General features: G+C 38.8%; 1 protein-coding gene across 1 annotated transcript in view; it reads left to right on the forward strand.

The window, feature by feature from the left end:
• The window catches only part of KIF21B (kinesin family member 21B), a 69,001-nt gene that overhangs the window by 27,118 nt on the left and 20,559 nt on the right, over positions 1-21,324 (forward strand). Inside the window, exons 5-20 of the mRNA XM_083357792.1 lie at positions 1,969-2,103; positions 2,431-2,598; positions 4,257-4,372; positions 5,320-5,515; positions 7,533-7,722; positions 8,686-8,749; positions 10,730-10,951; positions 12,588-12,672; positions 14,325-14,439; positions 15,169-15,360; positions 16,755-16,954; positions 17,412-17,519; positions 19,184-19,252; positions 20,158-20,390; positions 20,687-20,834; positions 20,964-21,158. Coding sequence (XP_083213918.1) covers positions 1,969-2,103; positions 2,431-2,598; positions 4,257-4,372; positions 5,320-5,515; positions 7,533-7,722; positions 8,686-8,749; positions 10,730-10,951; positions 12,588-12,672; positions 14,325-14,439; positions 15,169-15,360; positions 16,755-16,954; positions 17,412-17,519; positions 19,184-19,252; positions 20,158-20,390; positions 20,687-20,834; positions 20,964-21,158 — 2,436 coding nt within the window. The remainder of the gene's footprint in view (positions 1-1,968; positions 2,104-2,430; positions 2,599-4,256; positions 4,373-5,319; positions 5,516-7,532; positions 7,723-8,685; positions 8,750-10,729; positions 10,952-12,587; positions 12,673-14,324; positions 14,440-15,168; positions 15,361-16,754; positions 16,955-17,411; positions 17,520-19,183; positions 19,253-20,157; positions 20,391-20,686; positions 20,835-20,963; positions 21,159-21,324) is intronic.

The raw sequence follows: 21,324 nt of genomic DNA on the forward strand, positions 1-21,324 counted from the left end.
TCATTACTTTAACATACATTCCTATCCTGGGAATTTATGTGAAGAATTATCTATATATTTTTGTGGTAAATATAAAAAAACAAAGGATTTGTTTCCCAATATTAAGAGACAAATTCACACCATTATTCAAATCCTCTTAAAAACTCACAAAATGCTTATGAAGCATAAAATGAATCAAATCATGCCAAATATTCTTTCCATAGCCAAAACCATATTAACAAAGACAAATTCCTCTTCTTGAGTGTTGTTCTTCTAAAAGACACTGAACAGCTGCCATGCTCAGTTGTAGCTTTGCCAACCTGATGCACTATTGCTTTATTGGGTTTCCGTTCCCACATTGTCTAGAGAAATTCAACATACCTGAAAAGCATCAGGATGAGAAAAACTGGCAGTGAATTTATATATACAGATCCTTCCTTCTTTCATTCAAATAATGATAGTTCTCTCAATGTAGGATCTTTTTCAGCATATTAGATTGCAAGGAACGTTGGATTTGTTTTAGATCCTTGCATGGCATATCCTAATATCCCAATTAAAAACATTAGCATTTAATCTTTGGAAATAATAAATAATCATATTTAATACTGGATACTAGAAAGCAGCAATTTTAAAGCAGCTCAATTATATGCATAAATATATACGCTTTAAATCTCATTTTTCCCATGATTTTTTTCCATTGTCAAGGGATTAGCAATTTAAAATGCGCATTTACCAAGGTGATATAAATGTTCTTCTGCTCTGTACATTTTTAAATTTAGCCACTAGCATTCAGTTTAACATTTAATAATTTCACACAATGAGAAATTAATTTATTCTGCTATAATCCTGAGATTTTAAATTTCTAGGTACAATATTCTTCATTTTATCAAAAATTTCAATGCATATTGTCGGGATATTTAGACCTTTGTTTCATTAGAAATAAAATGAAATTGAAGGGCCACTTACTATCTTCTGTTGGCTGTTAATTAGTTCAGAAGTGTAATGCGATTTTAGTCTTCTGCAGAAAGTTTTTTTAAGTGGGGAAATACAGAAGGAATCTGAAAATCTCTATTCCAGGCCCTTCGTCATAGTACAGTAGTTACCTTTTTCCCCCTCATTTGCTGAGTCCTTAATCTCATGGCTTCTAAGGACCAAGAAAGACCTGACCCAATATTACTTCAACCATTGAGAGAAACTCTCTTTTTTCGTTCATCCTTGTCCCACATTTGAAAACCCATCCTCTGAAAATGTCAGGCTCCATTGTATAATTTATTATTATTTGCAATTCAGATCTCTGTCTTAAGAATTTTGATTAAATGAGACTAATTTTATATAATGAGACTTGGAATTAACTCATTTGTTTACTATACATTTATTAACGATCATTTGCCCTAATTTTAAATTGTATCTCACCGCTCCATTCATTTAAATATTTAAGAGAGAAATAAGCATTTGAAATATGTGCCTAAACCATGGAAGCCCTCCTCCCAAGATTATGTACTAACAGAAGAAGTGAACTTCGAGATGTCTTTCAAGTCAAATATCTTCATTTCCCTTGTTTCACCAGATTTGTATGTTATTTTGCTGAAATAAATAATCCAACCATTCAGGAAATTAACAGACAAATTTTCCTGTGAAAAATGCACAACACTTCTGTTTGGAAGGAAGTGCAATCTAAATTATGTTTGGATCAGGGAAATGATTCTGAGGTAAGAAACAGCAAGAGAGGAAAGGATTAAACACTTTATTCTAACCACTCTTCACTTTGAAACCCCCTTTTAGCTCAGAGAAAGATTTAACTCCATATAGCATCTAGTTCAGCTTGTATTATTACTGTCTTGTGGCATCTCGGGGAAGATTTCTGCCATGGTTAATAAGATAGTATAGCAGCTTATTTAAGCAAGATGGAGTAGTACTTTTCCTTTACATCTGGTGTGGGGCGGGGGGACTTGCACCTGGTCTGAAAGTATATCCTCTCTCTCACTGCAGCTGATCCAGTGCCTGAAACAGGGAGCTCTCTCCCGAACCACAGCCAGCACCCAGATGAATGTCCAAAGTTCCCGCTCCCACGCTATCTTTACAATCTACCTTTGCCAAATGCGTGTCTGCTCTCCTGTACACTTGGTAAGGCCATAAGGAGGGGAAGCCGAGATCAGAAGGGATCGTGTCTCTTGCCCCTCAGCTATCAAATGGAAAGGGTGGAATTTTTGATGGCAGGCATGTAGTGTAGGAGTTAGAGACATAGCAAGAACTTTGATGTAAGTGAATGAAAACTTGAATCAGTCTCATTATCTCAGAAGAGGAAGTGTGGCTTCTCATGCCAGCAACAAGTTAATTTTGCAAGTGTATTATTGGTTTTGTGACAATGTAACCATAGCTGATATTTTATATGGTACAGGTGCTAGCAAATTATGCCACGTAACCTGATGCTGGGACTTGTTCTTACTACAGGTGAATGGAGACACAAGTAGTCTTCTGGATGGATCCCAGCCTACCAGTGAATATGAGACACGAACAGCCAAATTCCACTTTGTTGATCTAGCTGGCTCAGAGAGGTTGAAAAGAACTGGGGCCACAGGCGAGAGAGCTAAAGAAGGCATCTCCATCAATTGTGGTTTGGTATGGTGGATTGCTTTTAAGACTGAATGTGGTATTTTTGGTTGTAGTTTAATTATGTTTTAAGTATATAGTTTTTGTTTTATTATTTTGTGTTGGTGAATCTCTATTGGTGAGTTGTGTTTGCTGCCTTGAGCATTTTTGCTTGGCTGGACTGATGGCATATAAACAATACGATGTGAGGAAGACAGGCCCCATAATATTCAGTCCAGCATCTTATGATTCAGGGCACTCTTGCACAGCCACAGTGTTTGCTCTACAGACTCTCACAGTCATTTTGAAGAGACATCTATTGCAATCATCTCAAAACATAAAGAATACTAGAAAGGCTCACTAGTGCTCTATGCAGTGGGTGAAAAGTGGGTGCAAACATATTCAGCCGGCACCCTGCTCCTCATTCTTACTTCATTCTGAGTTATTTAAAAAACAGCCAGGAAGGTGGACAAAAAACTAAGCAGCTCATTTGTTTAATCCCGGAAACACTGAGGAATGATTTTGAGTTATTGGCTATATGCAGGGAAGAGTCAAGGAGCTGGGAGATAGCATGAGGTTGCCCATTCATAAGCTCTGAAGTCTATGGAATAAAACTAATATTGTAGTAACTCCTTTTACATTCTAGCTGAGCCAGAAGACAATCAGCTGTGGTGCTCAAAGAAGACTATGGAGCATGATTGTTGAAGACAATCAACATGAGTTTGGACATGTTGATTAAGAATTGAGCTGTTTGTAGCATGCAGGTTTCATAAAAGGAGATTGTCTATGAAATGTATCATGTATTGCTTCTGGAGGGCAGAGTTTCATTTCCTGGAATAGCTGCAAAAGAACAAGTTGATTTTTACAAAAATATGAAAGTTTGACTAATTTCTGCTTTGACATTTAGTTAAAGGGCTGCTTCATGCATTTGCTATTCATATCAAATCCTAACACAGCTGCAGGGTACATTTGAAAATATAAAATATGAATGTGACATTGACTTTTGGAAACAAACATGCATCATATAATACACTTGTTGCAATTTTTTTGCAGTGCATATATAGCATCAAGCAGTATAATCTGACCATGACCATTTCAGGCACTGTAAGTTAGGTGTTGTATCTTACAAAGTAGTGAAAGAATTAAATCACAAAAGGGAAATGGCACATAAAAGATCAATAGCCAAAGTAGCAGCGCTCAGGATCCTTCTGGAGGTAAAAGAATCAATGATGGGGGGGGGGGGGAGAAAGCCCACTGGAAGTCAAATATAAAACATAAATACCTGACCAATTTTTTTGAGGTATGTTTTTTATTGTATACATTTCCCCCATAATTGTGAGGGTTAGGAATTTTTAATAAGAAGAGAATCTTTGAATTGATGTGTGTTTCATAAATAAAAAAGGCAGTTTTATGTAGTTCAATGAAGATGGTTTGCTAGTCTAGCTGACTTGCCTTTTGAAAAGAAAATTCATATGCTACATTCCTGTAATGGAAAAAATTATGTCATTGTATCAGTCTAATCTTCCTTTAAGCAAGGAGAATCCACTTCCCAGCCAATATGTGTTTATAATTAATAAACTGGGAATGGAAGGAGGAAAATAGTCTGGAGCTCTGATGCTTATCTGGGAAGAATTTATGGAGTAACAGTTCTAAAAGTTTTATTACTGACTTTTCTCTTTCTCTGACAGCTAGCCTTAGGAAACGTCATCAGTGCCCTTGGGGATCAGAGCAAGAAAGCGTTGCACGTGCCCTACCGAGATTCAAAGTTGACCAGACTTCTTCAAGATTCACTTGGTGGAAATAGGTAAATGGGAAGAAAGATTAATAGAGCTCTTTATGCCAGACCGGAAGTCTATATAAGTGTGGATACGGGGTTGCTAGCATTGAGAATTTCAGAAGAAAAGATGACCCATGCATAGCCACATATGTGCTTAATCAGAAGTCAGGACAAGGCCACTAGCTTAATTATTTCACACGTCACTATTAGCTTCTGTAGTGTAGATGGTTGTATAATAAGCCTAAAATAGTTTTTATTCCAAATTTTGACAACTGAACCTCCTAACATCAATTTTTTGTAATCTACAGGTAGTCCTTGACTTACAACAGTTTGTTTAGTGACCATTTAGAGTTCCAGTGGCAGTGAAAAAACTGCCTTATGACAGTTTTTCACACTTGTGACCACTGCAGCATCCCCATGGTCAAGTAATCAAAATTCAGATGTTTGGCAACTGATTCATATTTATGACAGTTGCAGTTTCCTGGGGTCATGTGATTACCTTCTAAGAAGCAAAGTCAATGGGGAAGCCAGATTCACTTAACAACCGTATTACTAATTTAACGACTGCAGTGGTTCACTTAACAACTGTGCTAAGACATGTCATAAAATGGGATAAAACTCACTTAACAACTGTCTTGCTTAGCAATAGAAATTTTGGGCTTAATTGTGGTCGTAGGTCAAAGACTACCTATACATTTTGAATCTGAAATCCCCTACTTCCTTTTCATTATTGAGCAGACAGTTTAATAATTCATTGATAATCCAGAAGAATGAAGGTTCTTCAGAATTATGAGTGGGGTCCTTACATGTAGATCTTCATCCTTGCTTGTTCAGCTGCATTCCCAGATGGAACATGTTTGAAGAAGTCAGTATTAAAAATGCCTTGACAAACTGCTTTGTTATTCCTATTTGGGCATAGCTGACACTGCTGGGAAGTTTTTTTTTTTGAGTCCATCTATGCTCCTCTTTTATAGCCAAACTGTGATGATTGCCTGTGTGAGTCCTTCAGATCGGGATTTTATGGAGACCCTGAATACCCTTAAGTATGCCAATCGTGCTCGCAACATCAAGAACAAAGTGGTGGTGAATCAGGACAAGACCAGCCAGCAGATCAGTGCCCTGAGAGCCGAAATTGCTCGTCTCCAGATGGAACTTATGGAATATAAGGCAGTAAGTATAAGCCATGAGCAACTGCTTGTTAGTGTGAAATTTGATTCCTAAATCAAATACAGACTTCTAGCATTAGAAATATCTCTAGTGATTTCAATATGTTTTTGAGTCTTTGATGTTTTATATAAACCTACTTAAATATGCTTTAAAAAACCCCAAACCAATTTTTTATATGACCTCTCTCTCAGTCTTTTTTAGCATTTTCTCTTCTGCAACGGAGTAATTATATATGAACAGTCAGAGGTGTTTCTGACCTTCTCTCTTCAAAATAGATATATTGATGACCTATAGCGCAACTACTTGAACCCAGAAAATGGCAGGAGTTGACTTCCTTTCTCCCTCCCTCCCCCCCTCCTTTTTAAAAAGAGTTTGGGGTGAAAAATTGGCATTTGTGGGGAATGAAACTACATGTCTAATTGGAGTATACTTGTCTCTTGGTGTAAGTAAGTCAAGGGCATGGTTTCATGGAGGAAGATCATTTTTGAAGTTCAGGATTAGAATATCCCCTGGCCAATAAAAGCAGAGCCCAAAATACATTTTCTCTCCCCCTCTCTCCAAATACTTTCATGGAATTGGGAATTTATAAGAAAGATGGGAATTAAAAAGGTACTTCTGTATTTTCACTAAATATGTGAACATTCAGAAGTGTACTGATTTATTCCCCCTAACTCATTGACTGCCTTTGCACGTAATACTTATCGAAGATTCTTTTTTTAACCATAATATGTTGGTCAAATCTTTTTGGCCAATGAATCGTGCTAAATGCAAACCAAATTGTATTATGCCATTGTGTTATTTGTGAACTAGGTCAGTGAATAGCCTGCCTGTGAATTGCTAACGGCGACAATGAAGGAATTGTATAAGCTTTGCTCTGCCGCGTAACTAAGGAGTGGGCTTTATGAAGTATCAGAGGATAGCTTTGCTTTGATTGAGGTTCAGATAATAAAGCACCCCTTTGATGTATCTCCAAGAAGTGAAATGAAGCCCCACTTGAAGGCTCTGTACATTGCTACTAAATTGTATCATCTTGGCTACTTCGTTGGCCTTAAATCTTTTCTGCACTCTTGCCTGCACCAAAGACTTTTCTGCCAAAGCAGAACAGCCCCAAAGCTCTTGACTTGAGGTTTAACTAACTTTTTCACATCAAGATAACGCTTCAAAACAAAAATGTTTGTGATTTGAGGCAGATTCATGATGTTTCTTCTCCTTTTGGCAATTTGCCAGATCTAGCTATTTAGAAAGAAAATACAGGTAGTCCTCAACTTACGACCACAAATTGAGCCCCAGTTTTCTGTTGTTAAGTGAGATATTTGTTAAGTGAGTTTTGCCCCATTTTACAACATTTTTTGCCAAGAGTTGTTAAGTGAATCACAGCAGTTGTTAAATTAGTAACACGGTTGTTAAGTGAATCTGGCTTCCCCATTGACTTTGCTTGTCAGAAGGTCAAAAACGTGATCACATGACCCTGGGATACTGCAACCGTCATAAATATGAGTCAGTTGCCAAGCATCTGAATTTTGATCAGGTGACCATGGGGATGTTGCAATGGTCGTAAGTGTGAAAAACAGTTTTTTCAGTACCGTTGTAACTTTGAACAGTCACTAAATGAACTGTTGTAACTCGAGGACTATCTGTAAAAACAAATCAATTCTGAGTTACCATCTACAGTTATCCTTTTTGTTTCAAGTTCTGGCACACACTTATGAGGCTTATATGCAAATTTATTTATTTATGTTGCAGTTTGTTTTAATGTTATTGCGTATCATGTCTGTAATCTCTATGCAGATTTCATAATCAAAATCTAAAAATACAAACAAGAGAAATGAATCTTGTCTACTAATTCCGTTGCTTGCTCGAAAGGATATGACAGGCACCCTACTTCAATATATATGAGAATAAATATCACAGTACCAGAATATGATACAGTTTTGCCCTATAACTTCTACTCTCACAGAATACCCAAATGACTGCTTTTCATTAATTTCAACCTTCCCCACTGTTTTTTCCCACCTCAAAGGGTAAGCGTGTTATTGGAGAAGATGGCTCTGAGGGCTACAGTGACCTGTATCAGGAGAACGCCATGTTGCAGAAGGAGAACACCACTTTACGTATGCGGGTGAAAGCCATGCAGGAGGCCATTGACGCAATCAACATTCGTGTCACCCATTTGATGAGCCAGGAAGCCAATCTGATTCTTGCCAAGGCAGGTGAGACTGTGAGAGCTGTTGTTGGGGGTTCCCAGGCCAGTTCAAAGCCCAGCATAGAGTGAGCTCTGCAGACGTCTTAAATAACAGTGGAATCTTTGAATTTACAGAGTTCCTTCAGTAAGTACAGATTACATGTGGCATGGCTTATATATTGAGACAAATAGTATGCTTAATCTGGGTACATTGCTTTCAGAGTAGCAGCTACTTCAGAAGCATTTATTTATTCAGTTTGTATAGCTGTGTATACAATCTGCAACTCAGGGCAGAGTATACAATTAAAAACAACAAATAGCAGTCATCAAAGAATAAAATATAATAAAACATTATGCTAGAGGCAGCTCCGACAACAAACAACAAAAAAGCCTCATAAAATCATCTCTTCCTCCTCTTCCTCATCCTCCACCACCATCAGTACTGCCGCTACCACCAGCCCCTCCTCCCCCCCACCAGGTATTCAGAGTTAGAACGCAAACTGACAGCCCAAAAAAGCAAAAACAATATGTGGAGTTACTTTTGAATAGTTCCTTTTTTATTATTGTTCGCCTACAATAGAGATAGGCGGTCTGACAAAGAGATCCCCCTCTTTCCTTTTGTTTTCCTCTCTCAAATGCTGTTGCTGCAAAACAAGCTAACAAAAACTATGGAACATATTTACTAGGCAGAGAATCCACCTAATTTTATCTACCAAAACCTGATCTGGGATTCTGATTGGGTGAAATTCTGGATTGGTGGGAGCCTGTCCAGTATTTTTCCTCCTTATTAAAGCAAGTTAACTATTGTTATATATAGTTTGGTTTTAGGATTGTTGTCTATAGCATTCCTAGTAATCAAGAAGATTTCTTATATTGCCTTGGAATATTGTTACCTAGCTTTTTCTCTTAATTTGATTGCTTCAGTTTTTTAAAAAAACTGTTTTTGTTATTGTAGTTGATGTTTTGTTTCTTATTTGTACTTTTCTTCCAGGTGATGGTAATGAGGCTATTGGTGCTCTGATCCAGAACTACATCAGGGAAATTGAAGATCTTAGGTAAATAGAAACTTTTTGCTTTATGTTCAGGATATTTCTGGGGTGGGGACAGTTGCCAGCCATCCTCAGATGTGGGAGATGAAAAGTTCTGGTATAAAAGAAAAATTAAAGCACTTAGAAATTTGTAAATTCTCATGAGTTACAGAAAGTGTAAATTAAAGTGCCTAAGAATTTCCTCACATTACCCAAAGTTTATATTCTGACTTGCTTTATTTTTACATTTGTGTTGATGGTACCCAAAGTTGGACAGTGGTACCAGTACAAAAGAGCAGCAGGCTGTACATGCACAAAACATGCAGTAAGCACAGCAGGCATAGATGCAAGAACATACAGTTAAAACAGCCATAATTTTATTACCCCCCGTAGATAGGGCTCGCAACTTGGGAGTCCTCCTAGATTCACGGCTCACCCTGGAAGACCATATAGGAGCTGTGACTAGGGGGGCTTTCGCCCAGGTTCGCCTGGTGCGCCAGTTGCGGCCCTATCTAAGCCGGGATGATCTATGCATGGTCACTCACGCGCTCGTGACCTCTCGACTAGACTACTGCAACGCTCTCTACATGGGGCTGCCCTTGAGGACCACCCGGAAGCTCCAACTGGCACAGAATGCAGCCGCGAGAGTTGTGTTGGGAGTTTCCCGATACTCCCATGTCACACCTCTGCTCCGTGAGCTGCATTGGCTGCCAGTTGTCTTCCGGGTGAGATTCAAGGTACTAGTTATGGTATTTAAAGCCCTACATGGCAGGGGGCCGGAGTACCTTAGGGAACACCTGCTGCCGGCGTCAACTTCCCTCCGCCCTGTGCGTTCCCACAGAGAGGGACTCCTCAGGGTGCCACCGGTCAGAGAATGTAGATTGGTGGCCCCCAGGGGGAGATCTTTCTCTGTGGGCGCCCCGGAGTTATGGAACCAGTTACCGGTTGAGCTCCGGACGGCGCCCAATCTTCGCTCCTTTCGCCGCGATCTGAAAACATACCTGTTCGAACAAGCCGGCCTGGCCTGAGGGTGGGATTGCTGGGGTTTTTTATTATCATTTTATTGGGGGTTTTATTAATGTATTTATTGTTTTTATGGGCATGTATTTAATTACTTTTTAATTTTTGTAACTTTATGTTTTATTCTTGCCCTGTACACCGCCCTAAGTCCTTCGGGAGAAGGGCGGTATAGAAATATTAATAAATTAAATTAAATTAAATTAAATTAAATTAAATTAAATTAAATTTCATAAATTCACAATAACCAAATTTCAGTATCATCCAATCATGGAAGTGCAAGGAAGGCAGAACTACTACATTTGTATACAGAGACATAGATTTTTTAAGACAATACAAAACAAGTATTTAATGTTGATGGTTCCTATAAATATACATCTGGCACAAAGGCACAATTGCCCATTTTTTAACTGATGGATAAGATTAAATCTTCCTTATTTGCAGAACTCCAAAAGTTTAAGTTTTCAGGTGCCTTAAGTTATGCTATCTGACATCTTAATACTTGTATTTACACCTGAAAACATTGTACAGAAAGAAGAATTATTTCTAACTTTGATGCTACATTTTGATCACTGCTAAATTCTTATAAAAGATAATTCTTCGGTGTTGGAATCATTAGCTCAATATCATTAGCTACATTATGCAATGCAGCCTGAAACTGTTTTCTGTGACCTTGAGAATCTGAGTAGGATGAACTTTTAAAATTTGCTTTATCCTTTCATCTTTTTATTTTTGAGTATTTTGCTATGTAAATGGGTTTATGGAGGGGTGTATTTTGGATCATATTTTGCTTATTGGTTCCTCTTCTCGTAATATAGTAATCTTTTGAACTTAGAACATCAGGAAATTATGTCACTAAAATATGGTATTAATTACGTTGTTTCATGCTTTTGGGGGCAAATAAATTCTCCATACCACAGAACTTCAAAGAAGTTTGTATCTAATTGGGTGGATGATGGTTTTTTGTGTCTGTGTGTGTCTCCTTTGTAGGACAAAACTCTTGGAGAGTGAAGCTATGAATGAATCACTACGCCGCAATCTGAACCGGGTTTCATCTAGGCTGCCCTATACCCTGGGCTTGTCACCAGGGATTGGATTGGGAGATTCACGCTCGCCTGCCACCTCGGTGGAAGCTGAAGCCTCTGAAGTTCTACAGTGGGCCAAGCAAGATCTCGAGAGGCTGAAGAAGGAGACAAAACAGCGAAGAAAAAGGTAAACCACACTTCCCATTTCATCGATTGTCACAATCTTTATAACAGTGCCTGGGGATGAGACATCTCCTGTCTTTCCATCCTTCCTACTCTTTACCAATTTTTGTGTCTCAGCAATCATTACTAAAGACTGCATCAACCCAGAGTCACTTTTGTGTGTGTTGGGTGGCTATTTAAATTTGCTTAATAAATAAATGTAATCAGAGGCATGGGTTCAGTAGTGTAGTGGTTAAAGGGACAGGGCTAGAGTTTGTGAACTATAATTCCTCCTTAGGCATGACTAAACAGGGTAACTTTAGGTCAGTCACTCACTCTCAGCCCTGGAAATAAGACAAGGCCAAACTACTTCAAAAAATCTTGCTAATAAAGCTATGTGGATCTATCCAGGCAATTGCCAGAGGTTAAGACTAACGTGGCCATGGACATGCAGAGACACAAATCAGTGGTGCAGCAAAGAAAATCACTGGAGATCAGTGCTTTGGGCCTTATTTCGATTAGAGTGATAATATGTAGGGCCGGGGTAACTGACAGGATTACTTATTCTGGCTCCTAAACTGGATGTTTATAAGGGTTTTTTGCTATCTATCATTTGTTCCTCCTTAAGGTAAAGGTAAAGGTTCCCCCGCACATGCGTGCTGGTCGTTTCCAACTCTAGGGGCCGGTGCTCATCTCCGTTTCAAAGCCGAAGAGCCAGCGTTTGTCCGAGGACGTCTCTGTGGTCATGTGGCTGGCATGACTAGACGCCAAAGGCGCACGGAACGCTGTTACCTTCCCACCGTAGTGGTCCCTATTTTTCTACTTGCATTTTTTACGTGCTTTCGAACTGCTAGGTTGGCAGAAGCTGGGACGATTAACAGGCGCTCACTCTGTTACGTGGCACTCGGGATTCGACCCGCCAAACTGCCAACCTTCTGATAGACAAGCTCAGCGTCCTAACCCACTGAGCCACCGCATCCCTTTGTTCCTCCTTAGTATATAAGAAAACAGTGATGGAGAAAAAGAAATCAATTAGAGTTTTGATACGATACCACATTTTTTCCATTTCTTGGATCCCTAACTTTACAGTAGCAATTTAAATGCTAATATATTAGTCAAATAAATTTGAATCTCTAATTAAAAAAATTATAGGTTGTATTTCATCTGGCTGAAGATCTTTTATTAAATTAAGTGTGTTCTGCAGCAAGAAATAAGCACCACTGTGCCCTATGGCATCACTCCCGTGTAATTACACATACTTTGTACTCATACTGATATTTATAAAGTAGGTATTATGGTGTATCTTGTCATTCTGTTTGTCACTCTTGTTATGAATTTCTGCAGTTCAAAATGTTATTGCTATACTGGTATACATAGTATAAAGATAGTACCATAAGTAAGGATGGGTCTGTCTTGCTGAAGTTTTGTGACGTTATTGTCAAGTAAAAGGACTTGGCCAAGATCTGTAGAAAAATTATTATTTATACTGACTGTCCTGTTGGTGTTTTTCATTATTGATATAAATGAAACCAATGTTCCTTTGATTGTAATGATATCAACTCTGATAGTGGGTCATCTGCCTTTTAGGTTGAAATCTAGAATAAAAGAAATGGCCTAAAAACAAAACAAATGTGGACATAAAATTCACTTTTCTTTGATAGCCCAGAGAAAGAAGGGTTTAAAAAGCGGTTGAAGTTGCAGCAGGGAAGCGAGGTAGATGAAAATGATGAGAATGAGGCAGAAGAGGTAAGAGGTTTTCCTTTTAACGTGTGTGTAACATCTGTGGTCTTTTTACTCACCCATCCATTGTGCTCCATTTACTGCAGAGGCTCCATAAAGAGGGTAAGAGCAATTTCCCAACAAACAAAATGCAAGCTCAATTTGGACAAAAAAAGGCTTTTAAGTCAATTTAATCTCTGCTTTTCAAATCTCCTGACATAAGCAATTCCCAGCTAATTCCTTAAGCTTCAGAATGAAATATCTTGTTTCATCCCCTCCAAGAATTGGAAGCTTTTTTTTAATGCCATCAGCATATGAAATAGAGAAGTCAGGCAGTGGTGTTAACCTAGATAGGTACAAAGCTAGAAGAAGGCCTGATCCAAATCTGACAAGCTCCTGGGTAAAGCCCATTTGAAGACATATGCTGTAATGACAGGCCCAGCCATTAGCGAAGCAGGAGATTTGCTATCAATTAATAGCTAATACAATATGAATTACAAAGGAGAATAAGGAATTGCGAATTGTAGAGGTGGAGGTCAAGGATATGAAGGGGCCGTGTGCAGAAAACTGCCTGCCTTAGTATCCTGTTAGTATCCGCATGTCTATGAGCTCATTCCAATTAGCAGTGCCAAGGACTGCCAGGAACCAGCTAGATATGAGAGACTCTGCCCTAGCTGGGATGTTCGGATGTTCTCTAAGATTGACTAGGTAGTACACCAATAAACAATGTTTTTGCTGTGCGTTATTTCCTGTTTGTTAAAACTGTATAAAAGACAATAAACTCTGCATAGGCAGACAGACATTTTGGGACACCCTGCGATGACTGGTTTCTGAATCCAATAGTGAATTAAGAATTCTCCCCTTATTTAGCAAACCAAACAAAAGTTGTGGGCTTTTATTGTAATGCAGTTTATCTTAAGAATGATTTACACTTAAAGTAAGATGATAGCACAGTTAAAGTAAGAATTAAAACAAAAAAGGAAACCGGCTAAAATTAATGATTAAAATTAACATTTGAGTCAGCAGTTAAAAGCCTATATAAAATAGGTATTTTAAAAACCTAAGCTGTATTAAATGAGTTCACAATCATTGCAGACAAATCTCAGTAAGGATGCAGGTACCTACAGAAGGAAGCAGTCTCTCAAAAAGCCTAGTTCTAAGCTGTGTAGGTTTTAAACATAGCATCCAGCACTTTGTATTTTGCACGGAAATGAATTGGCAGCCAGTGTAATGTTTTGGACATCAAGCTTTCTCAATACCTGTTCTGACAATTTTCTAATTGTTCATAGTTTGGATTCTTAGTGTTTGCCGATCGGTTCGTTGGAAGAATATGGTTAAAATTAAGAGGGGAAGTATGATTTATAGGAGATAATAATCTGACAGCCTCTAGATATATGGCAATTCAACTTTAAGAATTCTAAGCCTTGTCTATATGTTGAAATCTCAGCACATCTGGAGGATATTGGCTGAGAGAAAGCTGTCTTAAACTTTGCAAAATTCGCCATACCAAATTACCATCAATCAGTTCCCACTGGACCAAAATGAGCAAAGAACCAAGAAAAATTGACAACATTACCTCAAATGCAAATAGAAATTGGGAGGGGTTAATATTGTGATATCTTGGAAGGAGGAGTATTGCAACTCATTTATTTTTTATCATGGCTCACTTCCTATTTAAGGAGGAAAGGGATGAAAGTGGCTGTGAGGAAGAAGGTGGCCAGGACGAAGAAGATGAAGAAGATTCGGGCAGTGAAGAAAGTCTGGTGGATTCAGATTCAGATGTTGAAGAAAAGGGTAATATCATGCAGTTTCACGGTGTTTAATTCCATCACTATAGTGATTAAAATATAAGAATTATCTTATCAGAACGATTAAATATCCCATTTTGTCCAGCAACTGTTTCCACATTGGCCAATCACTGCGCCATGAAAATCTCGGAAGTCAATGAATACAATAGCAAAAGAATTTTCCCATTCATATTTCTCAACAACAGATAGACCAGTGCTTCCTGATACCAGATGAATGCATAGTTTTAGGTACATATGTTACCTAAGACACTGAGTAGAAAAGGCCATGTTAAGTTCCATAGGAAGCCTTATGCATTCCTGTCTTAAAAGAAGGCGGTAGTACAACTCTTGGCTTTTGAAGGCAGAACAAGGCAATAGCCAATTCCTTGGGTGGCACTCCATTATGCTGAAAAGAATCACTTTTTAGAGTAAGATGGGTGGCATAATTTAAATAAATAAATGGCCAGCCACACATGATTGAATTTTTTTTAAAAAAAGTAATGAGAATTTCTCCAAGCAAAACAGGTTCAAAATACCAGCACCTTTGCTCCTTTTTTTTGAGAGTGAGATGGGCAAGACCTAAATATGATTGATTGATTAATTGATAGATAGACAGATTCACATAAGATACTGTGGACAGAGAAAATATGACTAAATCAGAAGATTGCCAGGGGTGCAAGATCATGACAGTTTGCATGGTAACATTTATTTGTATCTCTTTTTTCAATCTATTTAGCAGCAAATTTCCAAGCTGATCTGGCTGACTTGACCTGTGAGATAGAGATCAAACAGAAACTAATTGATGAATTGGAGAACAGCCAACGGCGCCTACAGACCTTGAAGCACCAATATGAGGAAAAGTTGATTTTGCTGCAGAACAAGATCCGTGACACTCAGCTGGAGAGAGATAGGGTGCTGCAGAATCTCAGTAAGGGCTTACTGGTTGGGAAAATGGGAGTTTTACAGGTTGATCAGACTGCTCTGTTCTGGTATTGAAAGACTTTTTATCTGAATGCACAGTCAAAGCTATAGTTTGAATGAACGAGAACAGTCTGAATCTCAAACTTGAGTTAGTAAGTAAATCTTTGATTAGATTTACACTTTATGTCACACCATGATTTGTTGTTATGGTGTGGTTTGCCCATAATGTTAACTCTGCAAATTGTTGCTAAGAAATCGCAATAACTAGGTATGCACAACATACTAACTCATAATTTACAATACCCACTAGGTGCAATGTGTGACTCAGAGCTTACTCTCAAAATGGTCAAATGTTGTGAGGTCAAATGAGTGGTCACCAGAATGATCAGTTTAAGTTTTATATGTGTAAGGTAAAGGTAAAGGTTCCCCCACACATGCATGCTAGTCGTTTCCAACTCTAGGGGCCGGTGCTTATCTCCGTTTCAAAGCCGAAGAGCCAGCGCTTGTCCGAGGACGTCTCCGTGGTCATGTGGCTGGCATGACTAGACGCCAAAGGCGCACGGAACGCTGTTACCTTCCCACTGTAGTGGTCCCTATTTTTCTACTTGCATTTTTTACGTGCTTTCAAACTGCTAGGTTGGCAGAAGCTGGGACGAGTAACAGGCGCTCACTCTGTTACGCGGCACTCGGGATTCGACCCACCAAACTGCCAACCTTCTGATCGACAAACTCAGTGTCCTAACCCACTGAGCCACCGCGTCCCTTTTATATGTGTATAAACCCATTTTCCTTCAAAATGTATGCTTTTTGTTTCCTATCTAATATTAGCTCCATATGATTGAAAACTCAACTATATGTTCAGGGGGAAAAATTACAGAGTAATATAACTACTGAACTACTATACATTCCCAGGAATATACCATTTCAGAATATAAGATGAAGGTTGCATGATTGAATGCTTTCCCCAAGTAAGGTTTGGGAGAAGACCTCAACTCCTATTAGCATAATAATTACTGCTTTAGTGATGGGAGAAAAAAATCAGTCTTGAAGTTCCTCAACTTGTTCTCTGAATGGGTTTGCTCCTGGAAAGGTTTAGTTGTAATCTACCTGAACTGTGTGATTCTGATCCCTATGATTTTGGGAGAATGTAGGATTTAATTTAGTTATGTAGTTATATACTTTAGTTATGTAAGAAGAGTGTCAGAAATTTAATTTTTTTAGGTTCTTCAAATATGATTGCAATAGGTTAGGCCTGTTTGAAAATTCTCCCTTCGTTTATCTTAATTTGTCTTATTTGTTTATTGAATTACTGCCTTCTCAAAAACTGCTCCAAGTACAGTGCCTTTATAGAGATTTATATGAGGGGTTTTTTTGCTTTGTTTTTTGTTTTCCTCTTCTCAGGTAGTATGGAATGCTATACAGAAGAGAAGGCTAACAAAATTAAAGCAGATTATGAGAAACGTTTAAGGGAGATGAATCGTGACCTGCAGAAGTTGCAGGCTGCCCAGAAGGAGCATGCTCGCCTTCTCAAGAACCAGTCTCGATACGAGCGAGAGCTAAAGAAGCTGCAGGCAGAAGTAGCAGAGATGAAGAAAGCAAAGGTAATCCAGTTGAGAATTCAGTCATGCCTTTTTGTGTGTGAGAGAAAGCCTATTTGTGTGTTTCCCCCCCCCCCCACTTTTTATCCATGTTTTTTTTAACTTGTCATCATCTCTGTGTTTGTCTTGTTATTCCAGCAGAAATTTGAATTTTGGGTAATCTCTATACAAATCTCATTCCTGCCTTACTATCTTGGCCCTATATCAGTGGTGGGATTCAGCCAGTTCGCACCACTTCAGCAGAACCGGTAGTTAATTTTTTGTTGCCCAGGCCCAGAATGGACTTCCGGAAGCAGCATCCACACAGAAAACCGGTTGTTCGCATATGTGAATCCCACCACTTCCCTATATTGCTACCAATTCAAACTATTTATATTCTCTAGTTAGTTAGCCTTGTTTTGGCAAGACTGTCTTCTTCATTATCACTACTATTGAGGTGACATATGACTGTTTTTTACAGGTAGCACTGATGAAACAAATGCGTGAAGAGCAACAAAGACGGCGAATGGTGGAGAGCAAGAGGAACCGGGAGATTGCCCAGTTGAAGAAAGAGCAACGTAGGCAAGAGGTGAACAAGAACATTTTTCTTCTATCCTCCAATATTTCCAGACTGGGCTCTTATTTTTAGTAGAGTTGACCAATAGATGTGGTGTAGATGGAAGAGAAAGAGAAGGATAAGTTGGAACGGAAGTTTTGATTTGATGTCTGACTGAATTTATTGTGCCCTGCAACTTTGACTATGCTACATCGATATGGATAATTGGAGATATGGCCAGAGGATCCATAAGTATTGGGGGCTTATGTAGAATTAATCTAGTGCTTCTTGTCCACCTTCATACATTCCATAAGTAGTTTAAGTTAGTGTGCAAGTATAAAGCTGTGTTTTCACAATATCTATATCAGTAAATTGTTCCATAGAAATATATTTCTAGACTATATGTAGTTATTCAGGAAAGGGGCCACTTAGAAGGTTAAGCCTAAGGAAATTATGGTTATATTCTAACTTTATGAAATACATAATTTTATATTAGAATATATCACAATTAACAATAGAAAGGTGAAGTGTAAACTTAAAGATATACAATATTATAAACTAAAATATTGGTATAACATCCAATGTGGAATTTATCTAATGAGAATCCTGAACTTTTGATTTTGGCACTTTCTATTTAAGAACCCGATATAATCCACAATGTAACATTTTAAACTTGTTTAAATATTTTAACCGCTCTTAAAAATGAACAAGAAAGAAAATAAAGCAATTCTAAATACTCCGTTAAAAAATCCATATTGTCTTGGATAGTTTTCCCCTCTCCAGATGGTTTACTATAGAACAGCTGAATAAGAGCAGGAAGTTAAACTTCAGGGATTTTTTTTTTTTTTTGGAGCTGGGGTTTAAATTAGAGGAACTCCTGACAGCCTTAGAAAATAATTGCTAGAAGAAGAACTGATATTCCCAGCAGTGCTACAAGAGTAAGATTAGGTCCTAAGGAAAAAATGCAATGAAAGTCTGAAATCAGAGTTTTCCTGTCTTATAATCCACAGTTTCTGCAAGCTGTATACAAATTTTATCTGTTCGCTCTTGATCAATAATGCTGTTACTTTCCATCCATAAATCCCATTGAACTGCAACAGGAAGCAACTGACATATATTAGGCCTCAAGATATTCTTAAGAGCTTTATCAGAGCAATCAGTAAAGCTGTCAGAATCCATTTATATCATATTCATAAATAGAATGTTTCAAACATTATTCCATGGATTCTGCCATCTCCCAAAGAGAAGAGAATAGATGTGTATTGAACCGGCAGTAGGCATTTCAAAGGAAAGGAGAAGCCTTTTGAACTGAGGAAACAAAAGGGGGGGGCTAGCATCTGGTTTTTGTCACGGAAGACAGCAATAAACATGAAGGGTCCTAAGTTCCTTTTTCCCACGAGATGGATGATACGAGAGAAAGGATGGGGGACTGACCAAATGGGGGTTAAGGGGGGTTAAGCCGGGAACTCTTTATAAGGGTTTACTTCGTGGAATAATATTAAGTCCTGTCTCATTCCTACAACCAAGCATGTCATAGTAAAGATTCTTTTTGGAATAGATTTGACTCCAAGACTTTTGTCTTCCTAAGACGTGGTTTGGGGTGGGTCCTGACAAAAGCATCCTAAGAAAACTTTTATTTCCTGGATGCCCCATTGTGGGATGTTGTCAATAATTTTTTTCCCCCGTTGTTCTTGCAGTATCAGATCCGAACTCTGGAATCTCAGAAGCGACAGCAGGAGATTGTCTTGCGCAGGAAAACCCAAGAGGTGCTAAATCTCTGCTTTTAAAAAAAAAAAGTCCTTGCCAGTCTGCAACTTTGAAAATATTTCCTTGTACTCCGGTATTGTGGGTTTCTTGAGTGTGGTTTGTTGCACCAATCACACATAGCCACTGAAACCGAAACCTCAGTTAACGAAACAAGAAAAATACCTCTTGTATTATGAATCATGGGTTCTCTGCATAGAGTGGGATAGGGGGACCCCAAATGTATCTTTTGAGATTGTAATTGTTTTAAACAGAATTATAATTTCTGTTTATCCAGACAAATCAGTAATTTCTTACCAAGAGACTGAGCACATCATTTGATTAGTGAAGTTCCTAATTTGGTCTTAGCTTAGGTAATTTGAGCTTGATTATAGATAATCTCTGGCATTTTGCCTCATTTTGCCATGTATCTCAAAAACCTTGTTACTTGGGAGAAAATTCTTACCCAATTTTTTTTTTAATTCCATTTATATCCCGCCCTTCTCCGAAGACTCAGGGCGGTTTACAAGCTTAGCAGTAGCCTTCATTCTATGTATATGCCTGCTTATTAGGGCTTTCACACACACCCCAAGCGGCATTATTACAAAGTCAGCTTAATTGCCCCCAGCAATCTGGGTCCTCATTTTACCTACCTCGGAAGGATGGAAGGCTGAGTCAACCTTGAGCATGGTGGGATGCGAACCTGCACTAATTGCAGGCAGCTGGTGTTACTTAAGGAGGCATTAGCCCACTGCTCCACCAAGGCTAGCTAAATTTAGCTGTCTTTGCCCCGATCCATTTGCCCTTCCAGTTTGGGGCTGTTTTTGGAGATAACTGGAATCACTTTTGATTCTTCTTCTGAAACTGACGCCTGAACCTACTTCCATATTTCTATTTGTCAGGACTCTTTTTTCTTCTGGCTTTCCAGGTCTCTGCTTTGCGTCGTCTAGCCAAACCTATGACTGATAGGGTTGCTGGGAGGATTAACCAGAAACAAACCATGGTAGAGGCCGGTGCTGAAGTCTCCACCAGCACAACCTCCTCCTTAGAGCTGGAATCTGGTTCTCGTTCTGTCTCTAGCATTGTACGCCAGTGGAATAGAAAAACCAATGCTTTGCTGGGAGATTCTCCTTCTTCCACAAATGGAACTCGGACAATCAGGTCAGATACTGTGGTAACTCTTTGGTTGTATTTCATGCTATTCAAGGGATCTACCAGAAAGTTCATACTTGTATGTGTATTATATGTGGGTACCTGTAAGCATAATGATATTTTTCAAGCCCAATCTTGCCTTCTGGGGCTTTGGTTTTTCCTGCTATCTTCCTTCTTGGTAGCATTCAGAATGGTTTCCCACCCACATCCCTCTGCTTCAGAACTACTTGGAATATGATAGCCAAGATTTTAGCATAATGGTAGGATTGTGCTGCTCATCTCTTGCTTGTGATCTCCCTCTGTAGGAAAAGATTCCCAAAGAAAGGTGCAAATCAGACTTCTAGTAAGACAGCCCGCCTGAAGTGGCAGTCACTGGAACGTCGTGTTTTTGATATTGTCATGCAGAGAATGACTGTCATCAATCTGGAATCAGACATGGAGCGTCTTATCAAGGTGATGGGGTGGAGTGTGACTCATAAGGGCGGATGTCTTCATTGGGATAGAAGGCAAGACTTGGGGGCCAGAGTTTATTACAGAACAGTGGCCTAGCAGAATGACTCAATTCTTTCTTCTTGTTTTCAGAAACGTGAGGAATTGTCTCTGATGCAGGAAGGACTTCTAGGAAAAAGGGGAAAACTGCAGGCTGAGAACCCAGAAGAACAGAAGGGACTACAGGAATTGAATGAAGAGATTGAAGTGTTGGCTGCCAATCTTGACTATATAAATGACAGCATTTCTGACTGCCAGGCCACCATTATGCAGATTGAAGAGACCAAGGTGTGTCCCATTTCCCTCTGAGGCAAGGGATTTGGGAGGGGGGATTCCATAGTTTATGTATGAATCAGAGATTAATTGAGGCTGATAGCTGGACTCCTTGCTCTTAGGAACAATAGAGACTAAGGAATTACTATGTTCGCAATTCTTATGAGAACCCTGAGAGAAT

Source organism: Vipera ursinii, assembly GCF_947247035.1.
Source record: "Vipera ursinii genome assembly, chromosome: 3".
NCBI lineage: Eukaryota > Metazoa > Chordata > Lepidosauria > Squamata > Viperidae > Vipera > Vipera ursinii.